The 17943-nt window shown below is 38.2% G+C and overlaps 2 protein-coding genes across 6 annotated transcripts in view; one reads left to right on the top strand and one right to left on the bottom strand.

Annotated features, from left to right (window-relative positions):
* Nucleotides 1-17943, bottom strand: part of HABP2 (hyaluronan binding protein 2) — a 45505-nt gene that overhangs the window by 2143 nt on the left and 25419 nt on the right. For 2 of the 3 annotated variants that reach the window (XM_087764164.1, XM_087764162.1), the window contains exon 14: nt 10233-11603. The exons of the other annotated variant lie outside the window; for it this stretch is intronic. The gene's annotated coding sequence lies outside the window, so the exon portion shown is untranslated. Of the gene's footprint in view, nt 1-10232; nt 11604-17943 lie in introns of those variants that run through there. 3 annotated transcript variants of the gene reach the window in all.
* NRAP (nebulin related anchoring protein) overlaps nt 1-17943 on the top strand; it is a 53802-nt gene that overhangs the window by 33837 nt on the left and 2022 nt on the right. For all 3 annotated transcript variants that reach the window (XM_087764161.1, XM_009476052.2, XM_087764160.1), the window contains 15 exons: nt 683-781; nt 2614-2718; nt 3113-3220; nt 4000-4113; nt 5561-5758; nt 7617-7721; nt 8769-8867; nt 9652-9756; nt 10119-10226; nt 11885-12196; nt 14141-14245; nt 14931-15029; nt 15146-15250; nt 16798-16905; nt 17584-17895. In XM_087764161.1, the coding sequence (XP_087620287.1) occupies nt 683-781; nt 2614-2718; nt 3113-3220; nt 4000-4113; nt 5561-5758; nt 7617-7721; nt 8769-8867; nt 9652-9756; nt 10119-10226; nt 11885-12196; nt 14141-14245; nt 14931-15029; nt 15146-15250; nt 16798-16905; nt 17584-17895 (2082 nt within the window). The remainder of the gene's footprint in view (nt 1-682; nt 782-2613; nt 2719-3112; nt 3221-3999; nt 4114-5560; nt 5759-7616; nt 7722-8768; nt 8868-9651; nt 9757-10118; nt 10227-11884; nt 12197-14140; nt 14246-14930; nt 15030-15145; nt 15251-16797; nt 16906-17583; nt 17896-17943) is intronic.

The following is a 17943-nucleotide window of genomic DNA, read 5'->3' as shown; positions in this document are numbered from 1 at the left end:
ACTTGGAGAAGAGATAAGCATATTGATGGGTATAGGACAACTCATACAGGAAGGGAAGATTTTAGTGACCTGGCCGTATGGAAAAAGTGTCAATTTGCCCTCAAACAGCCTTCATCTTAATTATGTATATAGAACAAGATCTCTCAGAAGCTTGTATGGGTCCTTTCAAGCAAGCAGAATTAATATAATTATCTAGAAGATATACCATAATAATTAGGCACACTGTTAATGGCTGCGCAGATTTGCTATAGGTGTTAAGAGGAAACCTAAACCCTGAAACAATAAGTTAAACGGTTGCCGTTAATAACACACTACAATTGTATATCATTTCTTGCTTAAAGAAACTGTGAATAAAAAATATAATCAGTCATACTGTATTTGAAGTAATCTGAAAAAGATTTTAAAATCCTGAGTTCTGGAGTATTTAGGTAGGCAGAATCTGATTTTGAAATGTTTTCCTTATATTTAGGGAGAAATACTTTAATATTAATCGGCAAAAGGTTATTGTTAAATTGAAACAAATATTAATCTGAAAGTACCTAGGACATAAAGATGAGGAAAGAGGAATAATAATTATGTTCACAAATTCACTCTAATCTCCAGCAACCTATGATTTTTCTCTTTCAAATAGCATGAAAGAGCAGCACAAAATTCACAGCTTTGATCTTTTTCTGCTCAACAGAAGAAGTACCGTCAGCATCCATATGCTTTGAAGTTTACCAGTATTAAAGACACTCCTGAGATGATCCAGGCTAGAATTAGTTATAACCAGGCTGTGGATGTAAGTTATAATGTATATACATTATGATTATAAGAGTGGTATCCTCTTTGAACGACCTGATTGAAGCACTGGCTTTCTCTCTCTTTCTTTCTCTGAGATTATCCTTGGGAACCATGAAACTTCTGTGTTCCGGTGTGGTGCATCTCACAAAGAGCATGTTTCTAACTTGGAATGAGAAGTCATAGAGATCCCACTGAAGTGAATGGGAGTTTCATGTGAAAAGGGCTTTCTGTCCAATTTTTTTTCAGAAGTAAAATTTAGGCGTAAGACTGGCCTTTGACCTTTAGAGACTTTTGGCCTTTTGAGATTCGTTGAGGAAGAACGCATTTGGGGTTATTTCCACTTTTCAAACAGATCTTTCAAATTTCAGTTTCTGCATATTCTTTGGAAACCAAATGTAAGGCAGCATGACAAGGAAGAAAAAATAAATTATTTCAAGCTGTCATCCTGCTGAGAGAGAAATCCAGGAGGGGAAACCTTAAAGGGAAGAATTGAGGCTGTTTGGTGTTTAAACATGTTTATTTTTAATAGAAGAGCGATTTAAAAATATTGTAGACTTAACTGGGATAATACAGAAGTGAATAATAAGCAAAAGTCACTCAAAAAAGACAAGTTTCAAACATGAGAGGATGTTTTATTGTGAAAACAGATATTTTTAAAGTGAAGAAGAAGATGAAAGACTTTGTGTAAAACACATGCTATTGTAATACTTATAGTGTCTATGCCTTTGGTTTAATTAATAAGATCCAAAAGGCTTACATCTCAGGCAGGATAAATATAAGTCATTTTGTTCCACTGAGCCACAGTCAAAATCAGTCTGCTGCTCTACTTCTTCACACATGGAGTTGTCATTAATTTTCCTCTTATGGAGATGCAAAGCAAGTGGGTCTACTTTCTCAAGAAAGTGGCAGCAGGGTGAAATGGAGAGCTTCATTCTAATCTAGAGGGTCTCAAACCCTTACACAGAAATAATAGCTTGGGAAAGGCAAGTCGGGTGGTCAAGACATGGGTCGTATCTAAGGCCAAAAAAAATGGTGGCTATCCGTACTCATCTGAAAATTATGGTGTCAATGTAAGAAGAAACTAAAGTAGGAGAGAAAAATAATGTGAAAGAGGCGAACTCTGCATAGCCGTTGTAGGGGAAGTTCCAGTTAACTGCATAGAACTCCTCTTATCTGTCTGCAGACATCCAAAAGCTAGCTAGTCCTGGGCCAACCCTATATTCTTCCTCCAAGGACTGATGTGAGCAGCCCACATAGACACCTGTTTTGTGATGGGATCAGTCACCTTCTGAGGTTTTTTTAATCTCTTGTCATTGACTGTTAAGTACCCCCTTGCAGCTTGCTCTGGAAATAAATTTGGAGTAATTGCACAGATAACTGCCATCATATTTATCTGCTAAAAATGAACAACTTGGGAAAGATGTGTTTGGGGAACTTCAGCTCCCCAGATTTCTGTGGAATTTTAAAGTGTTGGCAGGCCACTCATGGCTGCATATTCTTAATAAATGCTGTTTATTCTCCCTCTCCCTATTCATACATGTTGGAGGTCTTATCAAATGAATATTCAAATATCTGAATTTTCATATACATTGATTTATACACTCAAAACTTCAAGGAGTTCCTCTCTAGCATACTCTAGCTGATAGGTATATCAGACTCCCAAAGCTTTTTGAATACTTTTCGACTGATACAATTGCCTGTATTTATTAATGCTGCTGTCATTTTTCTGTAGTCTTTGCTTTCCATAAACCTATTTGTTAATGTTTCTGTCTGAACTAGTGATTAAATGTGTAGTGTGTACTTGCAGCTGAAATTCATCTCTATTTGCAGAGGCTGTACAAGGAGCATGGAGAGAATGTAAAGCATCAGTATACACCAACAACAGATCTTCCCGAAATCCTTCAGGCCAAATTAAATGCTATGAATATCAGTGAGGTATAAATCTGACCTTCAATATTTTAAAGGAAAGTTAAAAAGTTGATAGTGCTTTGCTGTTTGTCCTACACTGGAAATCATATTAAATTTCTTTCCTTTCCCCAGTATATTATCATTCTATGGTCTAAATGTTTCTGAAATAATATGAGAAATCAAACTTCTTATCAACCTTCTCCTAAGTTAGAAAGATTAAGAATGAACAAACAAACACATTTTTATAATGGACATTTGTCATGTGATTATTCCTGTTATGTATTGATAGTTTCATTTATGTTGGCCCTTTGTGTTAGAATAGAATGAAACTAACGTGGTAACGTTGCTAGGATAGCAATAATGCTGCAATGTCAACCCTCTGAATAGCAACTCTGTTTTATTCCTGTTCCACATTTCCTAGATTCGCTATAAGGAGTCCTGGGGAAAGATGAAAGACGGTGCCTATCAACTGAAACTAGATGCCATTCCCTTCCAGGCAGCAAAGGCTTCGGGTCAAATCATAAGTGATGTACGTGAACTTACTGCTGATGTTGTCCAGTAGGATATGTCAGTCACTCCAGACTGTTTCTGCTCTGCTCAGTGACTCTTGATGGAAACAGCATGTCCAGCCAACTTTGCATCTGGGAGACATCTGGCCTCCGTCTAGTTAGTTGTGCTTTTGGAGGTGCAGACGCAATGAAGTGTTATTAGTAACTAAGCAAAGGAAGGTTTGCGAAAGCAAAGCCCTTAGCAGAGCTGACCAACTTAGATGCTGTAGTGACTGAGCAATCATAGGGATTGTTCAGGAGCTGTTAGCCACTGTTAGCTAGGCAAGCTTTGGAAGAGAGAGCTTATTAAGGAAGTTCTAGCCTTCAGGGTTTGTCTTGGGTGTCCTTTAAAGGTTGTAGAGATTAATTTCAAGTATAGGAGACTAGTTGTTCTGACTTTGCTAGAGAGCTGATGGAGGGAGGCTCCTTAGAGGTTGGTTCTGAGCACCTGCACCAAGTTCTAGTCTTACACCACCTGTGTAATAGCAGATAACTAACCCAAGGTATTTGTAAGAGTTCATTGGTGTGTTTTTTTATGTTTTTCTCTAAATAGGATAAAATATTAAAATGTTTGCACAGGTGAGGTCTTCCTAGCATCCACTAAAGGTTCATTCAGATTTATTATCATATTGAGTATAGCCAGAATTTATTGTCCATAGCTCACTTTCTGTAATATGAAAGCCCTTTTATTCAGGTTTTAACAATCTGACTAATACTTACTTCACTTCTATTCACATTTCTATTCTCGTTTCCTTTTTAGCACAAGTATAAGGAGGCATTTCAGAAAATGAAAGGACAGATGGTTGGCTCACATGGCCTGGATGGTGATATTCATATTGCTCATTCAGTCCATGCAGCATCGCTACAGAGTGATGTAAGTACAAGAAAGAAGATGTGAGCATTTTGGAATTGGTTTCCTAATAGTGAGTAGTTCCCCATGGAAGATGCACTTAGCTGTGGACTAGCTGTGGAATAGCCTAGTATTTAAAACTTAGGGCTTGCTTTCCCACTTTCCAGATATTTTGATATCATCATGATATTCTTACCATTCTTTTTCATTATTTACAGTAACATTAATTTGACAATAAAGGAAGACTGTGCAATCTTGCACAATCCCCTGCTGCATACCACTGTTGCCTAGCATAGAATATTTTACTCTGTAAAAGTATCACTCAGAGGCAGGTCTAATTGAGAATTAGTAGTGGTCTTTGTACAGAAGTAAATGAAATTTGGTAGAGATACAAAGTTATTCAGTGATTATTTTCAATTTACTGTTTTCCTGAAAGACTAAAGGATGAATGAGTTTATGGAATTTCAAGTTGGACTTTTTTTGGTTGGAGAATGGTTCCGACTTGGTCTTGGGGTATGCTAAGAATCACATCATTTGTTCATTGTCTATAAGAATTGTAACTGTTCAGTGTGTTTTGATCCAGAAAGCAGTGAAATATTTGTCTGACTTTAAGCACATAAATAATCTAAGAACTATTTATCTTCTTACCAAAACTGTCCCTAGCGAGCCTGATTGTGGATATAGATGGGAGAGTGTTCATGAATGTCAGTGAATGCTGGGCTTGTACTAGGATCTTGTTGTGTGGTGGTATGCTTAGACATACAGGTAACAATAAGTGTCTGAAGAATTCATCCATCTGTCAGGTTACTCTAAGTCAGTTTGATGATCATGAATAACTCTGAATGTTCATTATCTGGATGAACAGCCTGAACATCTCAAATTTGCATAATCTGATAGGGAAATGTCATGTGAAAAAAATTCTTTGAAGATTTCTATGGCTTTCTTTTCCTGGACAGAGACAAGAAGGGAAAAAAAAATCCAACACTAAAAATAATATTTAAAACTATGAAATGAAACTGGCCGAATCAGTAGAGGCCAACAAATATTTTGAGTGAGGATTTGTACAAGTTCTGATATAAATATAACTGTTTGCATTTTGTCCTCAGGCAGTAGATTCACCTTTCTGCTGTGCTTTCTAGAAATACAGTGAATTAAGAATTCATTTATCAGTTTGGTAATTTTATAGATTCAACGTATCCAGTTTTAACAAAAATTAAAAGTACAAATAATATCCTAGCTTAATTGAACATAATGTAGATGGCTGCTACTTTGATGAAGAATAGGCTGCCACATATTCTAATTATAAGTATTGATCATTCACAGTATAGGTAAATAAGTTAGGGAACTTACTTTTAAAAAGAATAATTTATACTGGGAATTAGAAGAAATATGGAGAATGTGTCTTCTGATCAAAACCTGAATTCTTATTACCATGTTGCGATATCTGTGTGATCTGTTTTTAATTTGATAGGTGAAATATAAGCAAGGTTTTGAGGATACAAAGACTCACTTCCACCTGCCACTGGATATGATAAACTTGGTACATGCCAGGAAAGCCCAGTCTTTGGTCAGTGAACAAGAATACAGACAGCTGCTACATCAGTACACTGCTTTGACTGATGATGTGAGATTGCGGTGTGCCAAGAATGCATACAAACTACAGAGTGAGGTAATTGCAAAACATCCCAGAGATATTCCCCTGTTGGGTCCGATGCAAGATAGTTCTGTTCCAATTCATGACAGCTGACGGTATGTATTTGAGCAGCAGCTGAGGGATAAACAATGGCTATTCCCCCTCGATTACATTCAGAAATGAGACATTTATCTTACTGGGCAGTTGTACAACATGTGTGATCACACCATACCGAGAGATAAAGTATAGTAGTCTTTGATGATTGGGCAGAGAAGTATTTGCAACGGAGGATGATTGCAGTATTGGTGAAATACTCTTTTTAAGGTCTTGCTAACCATACAAACTGCTTACCAACTGGTATTTGAGTTGCTTTGCATCTGGGTAAAATTCATGTGTACTTCCACAAGGAAGATGCCTATTGTTAAATATCTGATTTGTAAGAAAGAGACTTCTAAATTCTGGCCCAAGACATAACCATTGACATTCTGAGAAGGATGAGTTTAGCTCCCTACGTAATCTTGAATAAAATTAACTGGATAATGCCTTACAAATTCAAGGTTAGACTGTGTCTGTAGGCACAGCCCTGAGCAAAGGGCTTTTAATAGATTACGTTGCCCCTGGAGACCTCAGGAGGGGCTGTATCTTAAAAACAAGTCTGGCCCCCAAATGCTACTGTATATCAGTTTAACACTTTCAGCTAACAGATGACATACTGTGTTCAAACAAGTGTAAACATCAGATGCCAGTTGTGCTGCCCTAACTTGGATGAAAACACATGTAATCAGAGATTCTGAGGCAGGTTTTCATCCATGCCTCTCTTCTGAATTGGGAGTGAAATGCTGGTTGCCAGCAACATGTCTCAGAGTGCAGAATTTAACTCTCTTACCAGCTGGTGCTAATAGCTGGCAAGGGGTGAGGACCAAGCTCTAGCATTGTCCTTTCTTACCTTCTGACTCACAAAGGATATTTCCTGTACACAACACCATGATTCCTTTGAGTCTAGAGATTAGCACTGGATAGACATGGGTGGAAGAGGAGCTGGTTCTGTTCCATTTCCATTATAAGTGGTTGGCTGAACCAAAACGCCTCATTAACTAAAGCTAGTTCTTCCCTCGGTAAGCAGTAGCAGTTTCCACATATCCATCAAATAGGGAAATCTGTGCTTTACTAGTCGTTTGGTCTTTGTAGCTCTTTTGAAGCACAAAATAAGGTGATCCTTCTCCTCCTCCTCACTCTTCTCATCATCAAATGAAATAATATTTGTCTTCATGTATCTACCAGTAACTTCTTTGTAACTTTTGGAAAAGTAATATTTACAATGAGGCACTGCCGGATTTGGTGGTCTGGAAAATATTTTAACAAAGTCTGTACAGTGGCTTAGTGCTATTTTTCCTTAGTGTCCCCTACTTATATTATGACCATTCAGAACTGTTTAAAAGCAAGGCTATTTTGTCTGCAATTCCACTTACTAAAAAGTAACCAGCTTTTATTTAAAAATATTTTCATACACTTTTCTAAACTGATCTTATTTTATATATATTTATACATAAATAATACATAGCTGTGATTTATGTATTATATATGAAGAAAATTCATGTAACTAGGAAAAGTTTTTTCAAGGTTACAAATGGAAGTTAGGAGCCCAAGTATCATTCGGTGTTCATGAGACTTAGTACTCCTCAGAATTTTGCATCTGTACTGTAGATCTGTCAGTGGTGTATGCACATGGATACATACATAAACACAAGAATGTAGGGTAACGTATACGAACTCTCTGTGCTAGATACTAATTTTAATGGATTTATTTGAATACCATTATTGTGTATTTTGGGATGAATAAATATAGGGCATCTCAAATGCAAACTTGTAATTACTTCTGCTTGGTTTTCCTTAGAATTTATACCGGTCTGACATGAACTTTATGCGAGGAGTTGGATGTATTACTCCAGGGGCCCTAGAGATTGAAGGAAAGAAGAAAGCTTCTGAACTCATCAGCGAGGTAACAAAAGAGGGTTTTGATTTCTCCACTACAAACAAGAGTTTGCCAGATGTCTTTCTATTAAACTGGGCCGGCAAAGGGACTCACTGGATAATGCTAGGCTCCCTCCCCTTGTGTTTGATCATTCCATTTGTGTCCTAACTGCAAATGGGTGAACCTGATGGAGTTTCAGGTTTTGCAGACTTTGCTGTTTTCACCAATCTTTTCTCCTGTGTTTCAGACCCAGGAGGTTGTTATTTTATGTTATTTATTTTAGATTTAGAATGGTCTTTTTAAACGAAAAATAAGGTTGTGCCTATCTCTAATAAATAGCTTGTACTGTTTCTCCAAAATTAGACTGACCTGCAGAGTGCCCAATACATTACTCTGTCCTCAGCTTTGCTCCTGCTTTACAGTCTTAGTCTGTTTTTCACTTGCTGCTTTTGTGTGCTATTATTTTCCTTCTCTGTAACTGGATTTTTATTTCCTCTGTCGTGTTCTCTTCTTACAGTCTCTCCTAGTTTCGAATCTTGGATCTATTGCCCATATTCACATAGATGTGAAATTAAGAAAAATAAGAGTGCTCTTCCTAGTTGTGTTCTACTGAATGGATCCCTGCTTGCAGTGATCTTGCAGTCATTTTGTTCACAATTCTGACATAGGACCACAGGCCAGGTGGAACCTCATTTTTCTCACAAAGTGAGAGTTCAGTGGGCTTGTGCAGACCTTCTTTCTGGATTGGATTGACTTTACTGTAATTCCACTAGCCAGGGTTAATGACACCAAGGAGTGAAATAACCTCATCACTGTATTCAGCATAGCAGCACTTTTGTCACTTCTTTTTTTTAACACCTTGTTCCTTATTTACTTTTCATTTCCCCTGTGAGACTTGAATGCATCAAATTCAGAGTAGCAAAAGGTAAATTAGTCTAACAGTTAATAGACACATACCCTTTGCAAAGTAGAGTTTTAAGCACAAGAAGCAATACTAGACCATTGGTATTGGAAAAAGTCCCTGATCTGACAAGACTATTTATTCTGTTCATTTTTCTTTGTGTGTGAACTCAGAGTAAATATCGTCAGCAGCCACATTCCTTCAAGTACACGTCGGTGACAGACTCTCCTGGCCTCCTTCATGCAAAATTCAGCAATATGATTGCTAATGAGGTAACGTGAATCAGAAAATATGCTTTTCAAAATGCAGAGAGCTAGGGATGGAGGAGTGGGAAAGAGAAAACCCTGTTCTGAAAGCAAAATGCATCAAAAAGAAAGCAAGCATCACTGATTTGTGCTTTTTCACACTTAGATCACTTTTTATTATTTTCAAACATTTAATACCATTTTCAATTCAATCTCTTTCAAAAAGCTTAAATAGTACCCATACAACAGAGTCCTGTCATCAGGGTTTTTTTACATGAAACAAAGCCTCAAAAGATCAGTTCTGCGGGGTGTTCTTAAGGGAGCTCATTTGCATAGTGTGGTCCACTTTACAGGGCTCCTACAAAAAGAATAATTTTTTTAATTTTTGAAAAACAAGACAAAACCCATAGGCAAATTATCAAAATCATCTGTAATAACATGAGGAAAAATCCAAGCTAGAAAATACGTCCAGTTTACCAGAAATGCCTGCCCTTCTATTTAACAAACATTCATGGTGCCCTTAATGTTCTTAGGTCCACTTTTGGCCTGCTGGGAACATATCAGTGCAAGGCTAAGACTGTAGTGGGTTGGTATCATAATATGTGTATAAAAATTAATGTAAAAGTTTTTTATGCCAAGGAAAAAAAAAAAACAAAAACATGCAATTGCAATTGCAATAGTATATTCTTAGCTGTTTTTTTTGCTGGCTGACTATAGCTGTCATGATCATAAACAACTTAAGTACTACTGTTTTGTTATTGAAACAATAGAGAAAATTAATTGCAATGGTCTTTTTTGATCTCTTTCCTAGCGCTTGTATAAAGCGGCGGGAGAGGACAGTCAGCATCGCTATACACCAACACTGGGTCTGCCTGAGTTTACACGGGCAAGAATAAATGCAGCCAACCTCAGTGACGTAAGAATTTGTTCTGTAGTTCTTATACTTTTTTGGGATGGAGGATGAATTGTGCAGTGGCAAGGAAGATGGATAAGTAGAGGACTCTTTAGATCTATTCTATTTATGCTTTCCCTGATTTGATCATAATGATATTTATCTCCATTAGCATGTATACAGTTGTGAGTAAATTAAATCTACATAAAGAACGAGACATGTTTTGTCTGAGTTAGTACGGTTTCCCAAAGATAATTTAAAAAAAATCTTTGATTATGAAGAATGAGACTGTAACGCAGAATAACAAATGAAAGAGGGTTCCTTTGTTTGTTCCTTTGTGCATTTAAAAGTGAAACAGCAATCTACATGTGCCTTTCCTACTTTAGGCAAAGTACAGGGAATCTTGGCATAATCTACGTGCTCAAGGCTACAAGCTGACAACGGAAGCACTCCCGTTCCAGACTGCCAGGGCCTCCAGAGAAATTGCCAGTGATGTGAGTTGAATGATTCAACCTTCCTTCTTGCCTAATTTCTGTTAACTTCATGTAAAACAATGTCTAAAGCAGATTTTGCTGAATTAAAGCAACTCCGTAACCATGTGAGACAAGTGTGAGACAGAATATATTACTTATGAATGAGATTCTTTGTGTGAATTAAAAAAAAAAGAAAAGGAAGAATCACTGCTAATCGGGAACCAAGCTCGGTTAAACATCTTCCAGTGGGAAATAGCTAGTGAATTAAAGTATTTGCAGAAAGACAAATCCGAGGGATTCTGCTCCTTTCCAGGCTTTCAGCTCCTCATATAATAAAGTGCCTACTAATTCTGTCCACCCTGCTTTGAGCTGACTTTTGGAAGTGCTTAGAGCGCCTGAATTGAAATGGAGTCAGAAGAAGCTGTGCATTCTTTGAATCTTTGAAAATCAGGAGCTGCCTGTCTGGTTAGGAAGTGAAAATTAGTGGATGCTCCTGTAAATATGTGTCCCTTTAATTTCTGGAATAGAGGAAACAAATCTTCTTGCCCTTAAAAATGTCCTCTCATTTGGATAGTTGTTTGCGAAACACTCAAACATGGTGGTATCCATTTCTCAGAAAGCCTAAGTTCATCTCTTCCCTACAAGAAATTTAATAAATTATAAGAAAAACTGACAATTAAACTAATTTTAGTAAAAAAGTCTTCATTTTGTCTAGTATTTAGTTGCATATTTTATCTCTAATGTGATAAAATATGACTATATTTCATGTGTATTTGTTTTATGAAGCAAGTATTTCTAGCTGTAATTTATAATGTATACTTAACCATATTTTGTAGAGTGCTTTTGGTTACAGCTTCAGATCTGCTCTAAAGGGTACAAGTCCATAATAGAATTACATCCACTTACAACAGATCTGAATTTGGCCCTTCATCTTGGAAGCACTTTATAAACATTAGCTACTGTAATTTAATCCCCACAACTCTCTTGTGTGGTAGATAAGTGTTATTATCCCATTTCAACTACATTATGAACTCTTCAGGGCCCAGGCCTTCCCTTTAAAGTTCCAAGCACCCTGTTGATGCTGTATAAATAATCATTATCATCATCATCACTATTTCACAGAAAGGATAAATGCAAGATCATAGGGAGAGTCATAGTCCCAGCTAAGATGAGAATGAGGGGTTGCTGGTGCTTATTCTTATGCTCAGACCACCATCTTAGGCTTCTCAACATAGTTATTGATCCAGGAAAACTGAATTTACTCTCTAAAATAGCTGGGTGGCATTTGCAAATCTGAAGGCTACAGAGTGCATGATGTTTCTCTTTTGTATAGATTTTTTTCTTCTGTCTTTTGTTTGCTTCTCTTATGTTCTTGTTCCTAGCGATGGGAATAAAATTCTGTGAGAGATAATAAAAGTACATAATCTGAGGTTAAACATGATCAATGCTTTGGGCATATTCAGAGAATATATTGAGATGCACTTAACTTAAATCTTGCAACTACTGTGGTATTTAAATTTGAGAGCAATGAGAGATTCAGACAATTACTTTCTAGTGCTGCATATGTTGGTTGTTTTTACAGACAGCATAGATGCTTCAGTGACTTATCCTGTGTTAATTAGCTAGAGTAGCCAGTCTAAGTTTGGCTCTTTTTCACTTTTACCCTTTTTTATTTTTAGTACCAATATAAACACAACTTTGTGGTGGAGAGAGGAAAGCACATTGGTGCCAAAAGTGTTCTGGATGACACCAGGTTGCTGCATTGCTTGCATGCTGCCAAATTACAGAGTGAACAGGAGTATAAGAAGGGATCCCAAGAAGTGTGGTCTCAGTACCATCTGCCCATGGACATGGTGAATCTTGTCCATGCCAGGAAAGCCCAGGCCTTAGCAAGTGATCAAGATTACAGAAAGAGGCTCCATGAATTTACAGCACTCCCAGAAGACATGAAGATGAAATGGGCCAAAAGAGCCCACATGCTACAGAGTGAGGTAAAGACTTTCCTTCAACAATAACAAAGCTTTGAGTAACTGGCACAAATTTTATGTTGACATTGGGCAGTGTTTTTAGAAAGACCATTTGGAAACTTATGTATGTGTAGCAGCAATACATCTGATTGCTCCTCACATACGGAATATATGTGAATCAGGGGTTCTCGTGCTATGAACCTGATGGAAAATCACTGTGGTCCATGTCACTTATTCTAGAGCTGAGAGATATACACAATCATGTCTCAGCTGTTTGGATCACAGCCAGTCAGTGGTTTGACAGCCACTGCTCTACACGCAGAATTCTTTGAGCAGAAAGTTAAATGCTCAGAGGTTGATTTGGGATATGTTAGAAGGTCACTTTGCAAACAGAAATGATCATATCAAATAACCAGTTCCCCAGATGTGTTCACAGAAGTTGTTCATGCAAATGTAAGTTTAGACAAACTTTGATGACAGAAATGGTGGAATCTCAGAACGGGTCTGATCCAAGCTCACATTGCCTTAGCATGTACCTTAGCATGTTCAAGGACAAACCATTGTCTGTATGTGCTTTCAAACAGATGTAGGTGTTGAATGCATGCATAAAGCTGCATGGATGCAGGCAGCTGTATTTTGACAGTTTAGAGCCCAGTGTCATTAACTGCTCTGTAGCAGGAAGCTCTGTTCTTCTTTTGTAAGAGAAGAGACTGAATCATTCAGCAGGGAAGTGAAAAAGGTTGTTCAGAAAGTTATGCTAACTCTTTATAGGTCTTTAGAGAGCTGATCATTTACTGAGCTCAGGATTTTATTGCGAGACAAAGTGATGGGATATGTTTTGGGTTTAGTCAGATCTAATGAGCAGACATTAGCAGATATGCCAGCTACGAAGGTCAGAGTGGTAATCAAAGCACTGGAGAGCTTGTATCCTTCTTTTTTACTCAGTGTGCTTGCTATCTGGTATCCCAAATGTACTCTTCATTGCCAGAACTTTTTTGGGATATTCTTGGGATGGTATAGAAGCTGTTGCTAGATGCAGTTCTTTGCCTTTCCAACTCCCATTCCTGCCTTCTCCTGTAATGGCTAACAGATGGCATGCAGGTAGTTAGATCCAGGAAGGCAGGATTTTTTACTCTTTGCTGATGTGTGATGGTGGCTCACGTGATAGGAAAGTGGCATTTCCAGTGACTTAGTCCTTAGACCCCAAGAGCAGGTAGTTCAGAGCTTGCCTACAAAGGGACAGGACAGGAGATGAGTAAGAACCTCAGCACTTGGCTCTTTGCCTTTAAACCCCACAGGTTAGGAATCCAGAGAAATGATGAAAGTGGTTTTGTCTGATACCCTCATAATCTAGTAAAGTAATGTACAACACGCTTGAGCTATCTGGCTGTTATGTCCTTGTGCATATAGGGGGAAAAAAAAAACCTGAAAAAATGGATGATTGCATTAAAGTCACACAGTGAGCCACTGTCACTCTGAAGGAGAAGTCAGAATTGTTGGGGTTGTGGGTACTTTACTGGCTTTCACTTTTTATTGGGTCTACCTTGTTTTCTTTACTGGATTAGGAGGTAGAGCAAGCCTTTAATGTGAGTAAAGAAAGAGTAATGTGTCCTAGAAATGGGGTTAATGAGGAAGCATGCACCAGATAAAATAATTAGTATTCCTAACTTGAACTCACCTCAGAAAATTATTTCAAAAGGGGTTCTTTTACGCCCAGTACAAACAGGTTATTACTTACTGCTTTGAGTCATACTAATTCACTCGTGGGGCCTTCTCTTGTAACTTGCATATGATACATTATTTAATTCCTGGTGGAATGAACAAATGCAAACAGTTTGGCTTTACGATGTGATGTGTGCATGGCAAATGAAAAACCTCAAAATGTTAATATGAATCAGGGAGTCTTTTTAAAAAAACTTAATAGCTGTGGATACAAAACTGATAGCTAATGATTTTCATTTTTAACAGCATCGCTATAAATCAGACCTGAACTTCATGAAAGGAGTTGGTTGGATGGCTCTGAGATCTCCGCAGATAGAAAGTGTAAAGAAGGCTGGAGAGCTCATCAGCGAGGTAACTGATAAATCTTTCATGGAATAGCAGTCTGTAGGAATTGTTTACCATCAAGGCTCCTTGTTACATGACACTTACGAATGTAGCTTATCATTTCCTTTTGATGTGGGAGCCTGTTTATACAAGGTGTAAGTTACCAAGAAGCAGTACGGGAGATGCAAGTCCACTGTGTGACACCTGCTGAATATTTTCCATTCCAAATGAAACACAAGAGTATAAACAAAACATGTAGCAATAAATAAATGCAGTAAACTCCATTATGAAATTCTAAGCAGGTGGTTATGGAAGTGATATAGAAAGATACAGCATTGACAACCACACTGAAGGGGCATTTGCCTGCTCAGTATCATGCATTAATGGAGAAAACTTATGAGCTGTCAAAAGTGTAGTGTTCGAAAGCTTTTTGCATATGAATTTTCAGTGGGAAGTCCTTCTTGTGCACACACAAAAAAAGAAGTTTGCTGCCTGGGCACCACAGCAGTGATGCAGCAGCATCCCCATTCCCTAGCTGAAAGAGCAACTGAGACTAAAGCAAAGCAGCATGTTTTTAATACAGTGGCTTCAGGAAGGTGGCTTTTATGTTTTACTCCAGTTATCACACACTTGGAATTGTGATATATCATTAAAAGAAACATCCTGTGCTTTTTTCCCTTTGTTTGTTTTTGTTGTCTCCTCCCCCTCTCAGATAAAGTACCGTCAGAAGCCAGAAAGTTTGAAGTTCACTGCCGTGGTTGACTCTCCAGATTTGATCCATGCTAAAAACAGCTACCTCCAGTGCAGTGACGTAGGTCTCATTTTACTATAAGTGATCTTAACTTTTGTTATACTATAATGCATAAAAGAATTGATCTTGACATTGCTTCCAGCATCAGTTGCATTCAATGACTTTTGACTCCACAGAGACTGTACAAGGCTGGAGATTCTGAAGCCAGGCACAGGTACACCCTGCCTCCTGATCATCCGGATTTTATCCGAGCCCGCCAGAATGCACTTCATATCAGTGACGTAAGTCTTTTACTTTGGCGAGTTGACTTGGTAACTGTCATCAAGGAAAACAAACTTTCTTGGGAATGAAAAACTTTCATGTATATGTAGAAACCATGTTCTCTGAGCCTGGCCAAAACTGAAAAAGCCAGAGGCTGTGGACAGCCAGCATGTTGCTATGTTTGGGCTGGAGGGATGAGGAAAAGTCTGTCGATTCTTCTTTTGAGAATTGGTTCTGCTTTCTAGGACAGGAAGCTATTATTAAGGATTTCAGTCCTTCAGTATAGGTATGGTTAGTTACAAATTTAAATCTATGTTTTGGTGGGGGAGGAGGGAGAATCCTCTTTCCTTGACCATATAATCTATCTTCATGAAGCTGCAACACTGTGTTGAACTGATCCCTTAGGCAGAGTTGTCGTCAACCTGGATGCAACTGAATCAGTGAGTGGAATTGGTTTGAAGGGATTTTGTTTCCACGTTATCCCAGACAGAGGGACTCAGTCTATTCCTAATCTACTGTACCCTGATTAAATAGCTGTTGTCCTTAACTGTAGGGTCAGAGTGAGTTCCTTTTTTGGTGATAGGTGCTCTGTAGGTGAAAGAAACAAATAGGATTTATATTCTTTGAAGTGATAGAGGAAAAGGTAAAAAGGCAAAGGGGTGATGTGATTGCACACAAATGAAAGATCAGACCTAGACATGTTAGCAGGGTGTCCAGTAATGCTTGCATTGCTTCTACCCAGGCTGTCTTGCAGGATTTCTGGTATCATCTCAGTTTACCTTCAAATTAAGCATGACCTAGAACTAAATTGACCAGTGAAACAGAAGAATATCTTTTGAAATGTGAAGTGGATTTTGTACTTGTTTTCATATGGTCACAAACCCCAGAAAGGATGAATCAAAGTCTTACAGAAAGCAAATGAATAAAATCAGAAAGGGACAGCCAAAAGTGTCAGCTAAGATACCATGGCTGTGTAGAAGGACATGCAGACTGGAAGCTATTTTGAGAAAGCTATTAATGGAAGAAGAACCAAATCTAGAGCAATTTCTCTTCAGGATGTAAATGTATTTCACATCCTCAAAGTCACATTAAATATGTTAGAACTGCCTGTTATTCCATATGAGCTAATGAAGCCACATGTGGCTGGGGATAGAGACAGGGATCAGTTGAAAAGCTTGAAATAACTGGTATTGAAATTATGATGCCACAAAACCCAAGATACTGCAAGTGGATGCATCAAAAGAGAGAATAAGGGCAATATCAATGCAATATTGATGTGACTGATGCATCACAGTTTCTAATAGAAATTAAATCACATCAAAAACAACTACATTCAAGTACAAAAGGAAACCCTGGTGGCACTTTTCAGATGAGGCATTTTATCATTATGGTGAATAGAAAAGAAGTTGAAGTGTTATAGAACTGGATCAAAACCTTGGAGATGGTACTGATGACTCTTGATACAAATAAACCCAGTAGGATAAAACATTTATTATTGCAGTTATGGGACTGCATTTAAGAAACTGCAGGGGGAAATGACTGTTTTGTTCTTTTCTTTTTAACACAGAAATTGTATAAAACATCTTGGGAACAGACAAGGGCATCTGGCTACGATTTTAGGATTGATGCCATCCCATTCCAGACAGCAAAGGCTTCAAGAGAGATTGCTAGTGATGTAAGAATTGTTCTGTTTCAAACACTTCCCAACCCTCTTCCCATGCCACCCCCACCCTGTAAAAATGGGTGAATTCTGACGTAAGTGAACCTTGTTCTGGTTTGGAAAATTGGTGACCCAGTGAAACCAAATGCCAGTTAAGTGCAAAGATTTCCAACTAAAGGCTCCTATTAACGATGTCCAATACCAGGCTGCTCTGTTTCACTTCAAAGGGTTATTTCTGGGAAGGAAGCATATTATGACGTAGTTAAATAAAATAGGTACTAGGCTATGAATAGTTAAAGCATGGTCTAGAATAAAAAGTGGGTCACCTTTGAACACCGAAGACTGCAGTAGGCAAGAAAGCTGAAGTTGGAGGAGCTTCATTGCTTGAGCTATGTATTGGGTGTGTACAAGTGTGAAACAATAAGAGGACCTCTGATTGCTTTTGAGAGATGAGTATTTTGGGCTCCTTTCTACTCCTTTAAAGGTCTTTCTGCTCCTTTAAAAATTAGCACAAAGGGCGTTCTTCTAAAGTGTCTTGTTAGATTAGGAGATGTAGTTTGATATCAAACAAACCCTTGGTCTTTGTGGGCTGCAGGAAGCATTATTGATAGCTAGGGGAGAGTAAGTTATTTCATAACAGAATTTGAAAGTAATCTGAATGTGAAAATGAGATTTCCTCTGCGCTTCCTGCAGTACAAATACAGAGAAGCCTTCCTGAGAGACAGAGGCCAGCAGATTGGATTCCTCAGTGCAAATGATGATCCAAAAATCAGGCATGTCCTCAGAGTGGGGAAACTCCAGAGTGACAACCAATACAGAAGTGGATATGCCCAAAACAGGGCACAGTTCCAGAGTCACCTCAACCAGCCAGGATTCCTCCACGCCAAGAAAAGCCAGCAGCTCGCAAGCAATGTTAACTACAAGCAGCCTTTGCACCAATACACTTGTGATCCTGAGCAGCTACATGTGAAGCATGCAAAGCAGGCCTACAAGCTGCAGAGTGATGTAAGTATAGCTGAGCGACACTGTCCCTCCAAGTGCTAGGAGCTGTCT

Source organism: Nipponia nippon, unplaced genomic scaffold (assembly GCF_047370975.1).
Source record: "Nipponia nippon isolate SJK-2023a ecotype South Korea unplaced genomic scaffold, ASM4737097v1 scaffold_3, whole genome shotgun sequence".
In the NCBI taxonomy this organism is placed as follows: domain Eukaryota; kingdom Metazoa; phylum Chordata; class Aves; order Pelecaniformes; family Threskiornithidae; genus Nipponia; species Nipponia nippon.
The sequence above is the reverse complement of the archived record's forward strand: the minus strand, read 5'-3'. Positions and strand labels throughout refer to the sequence as shown.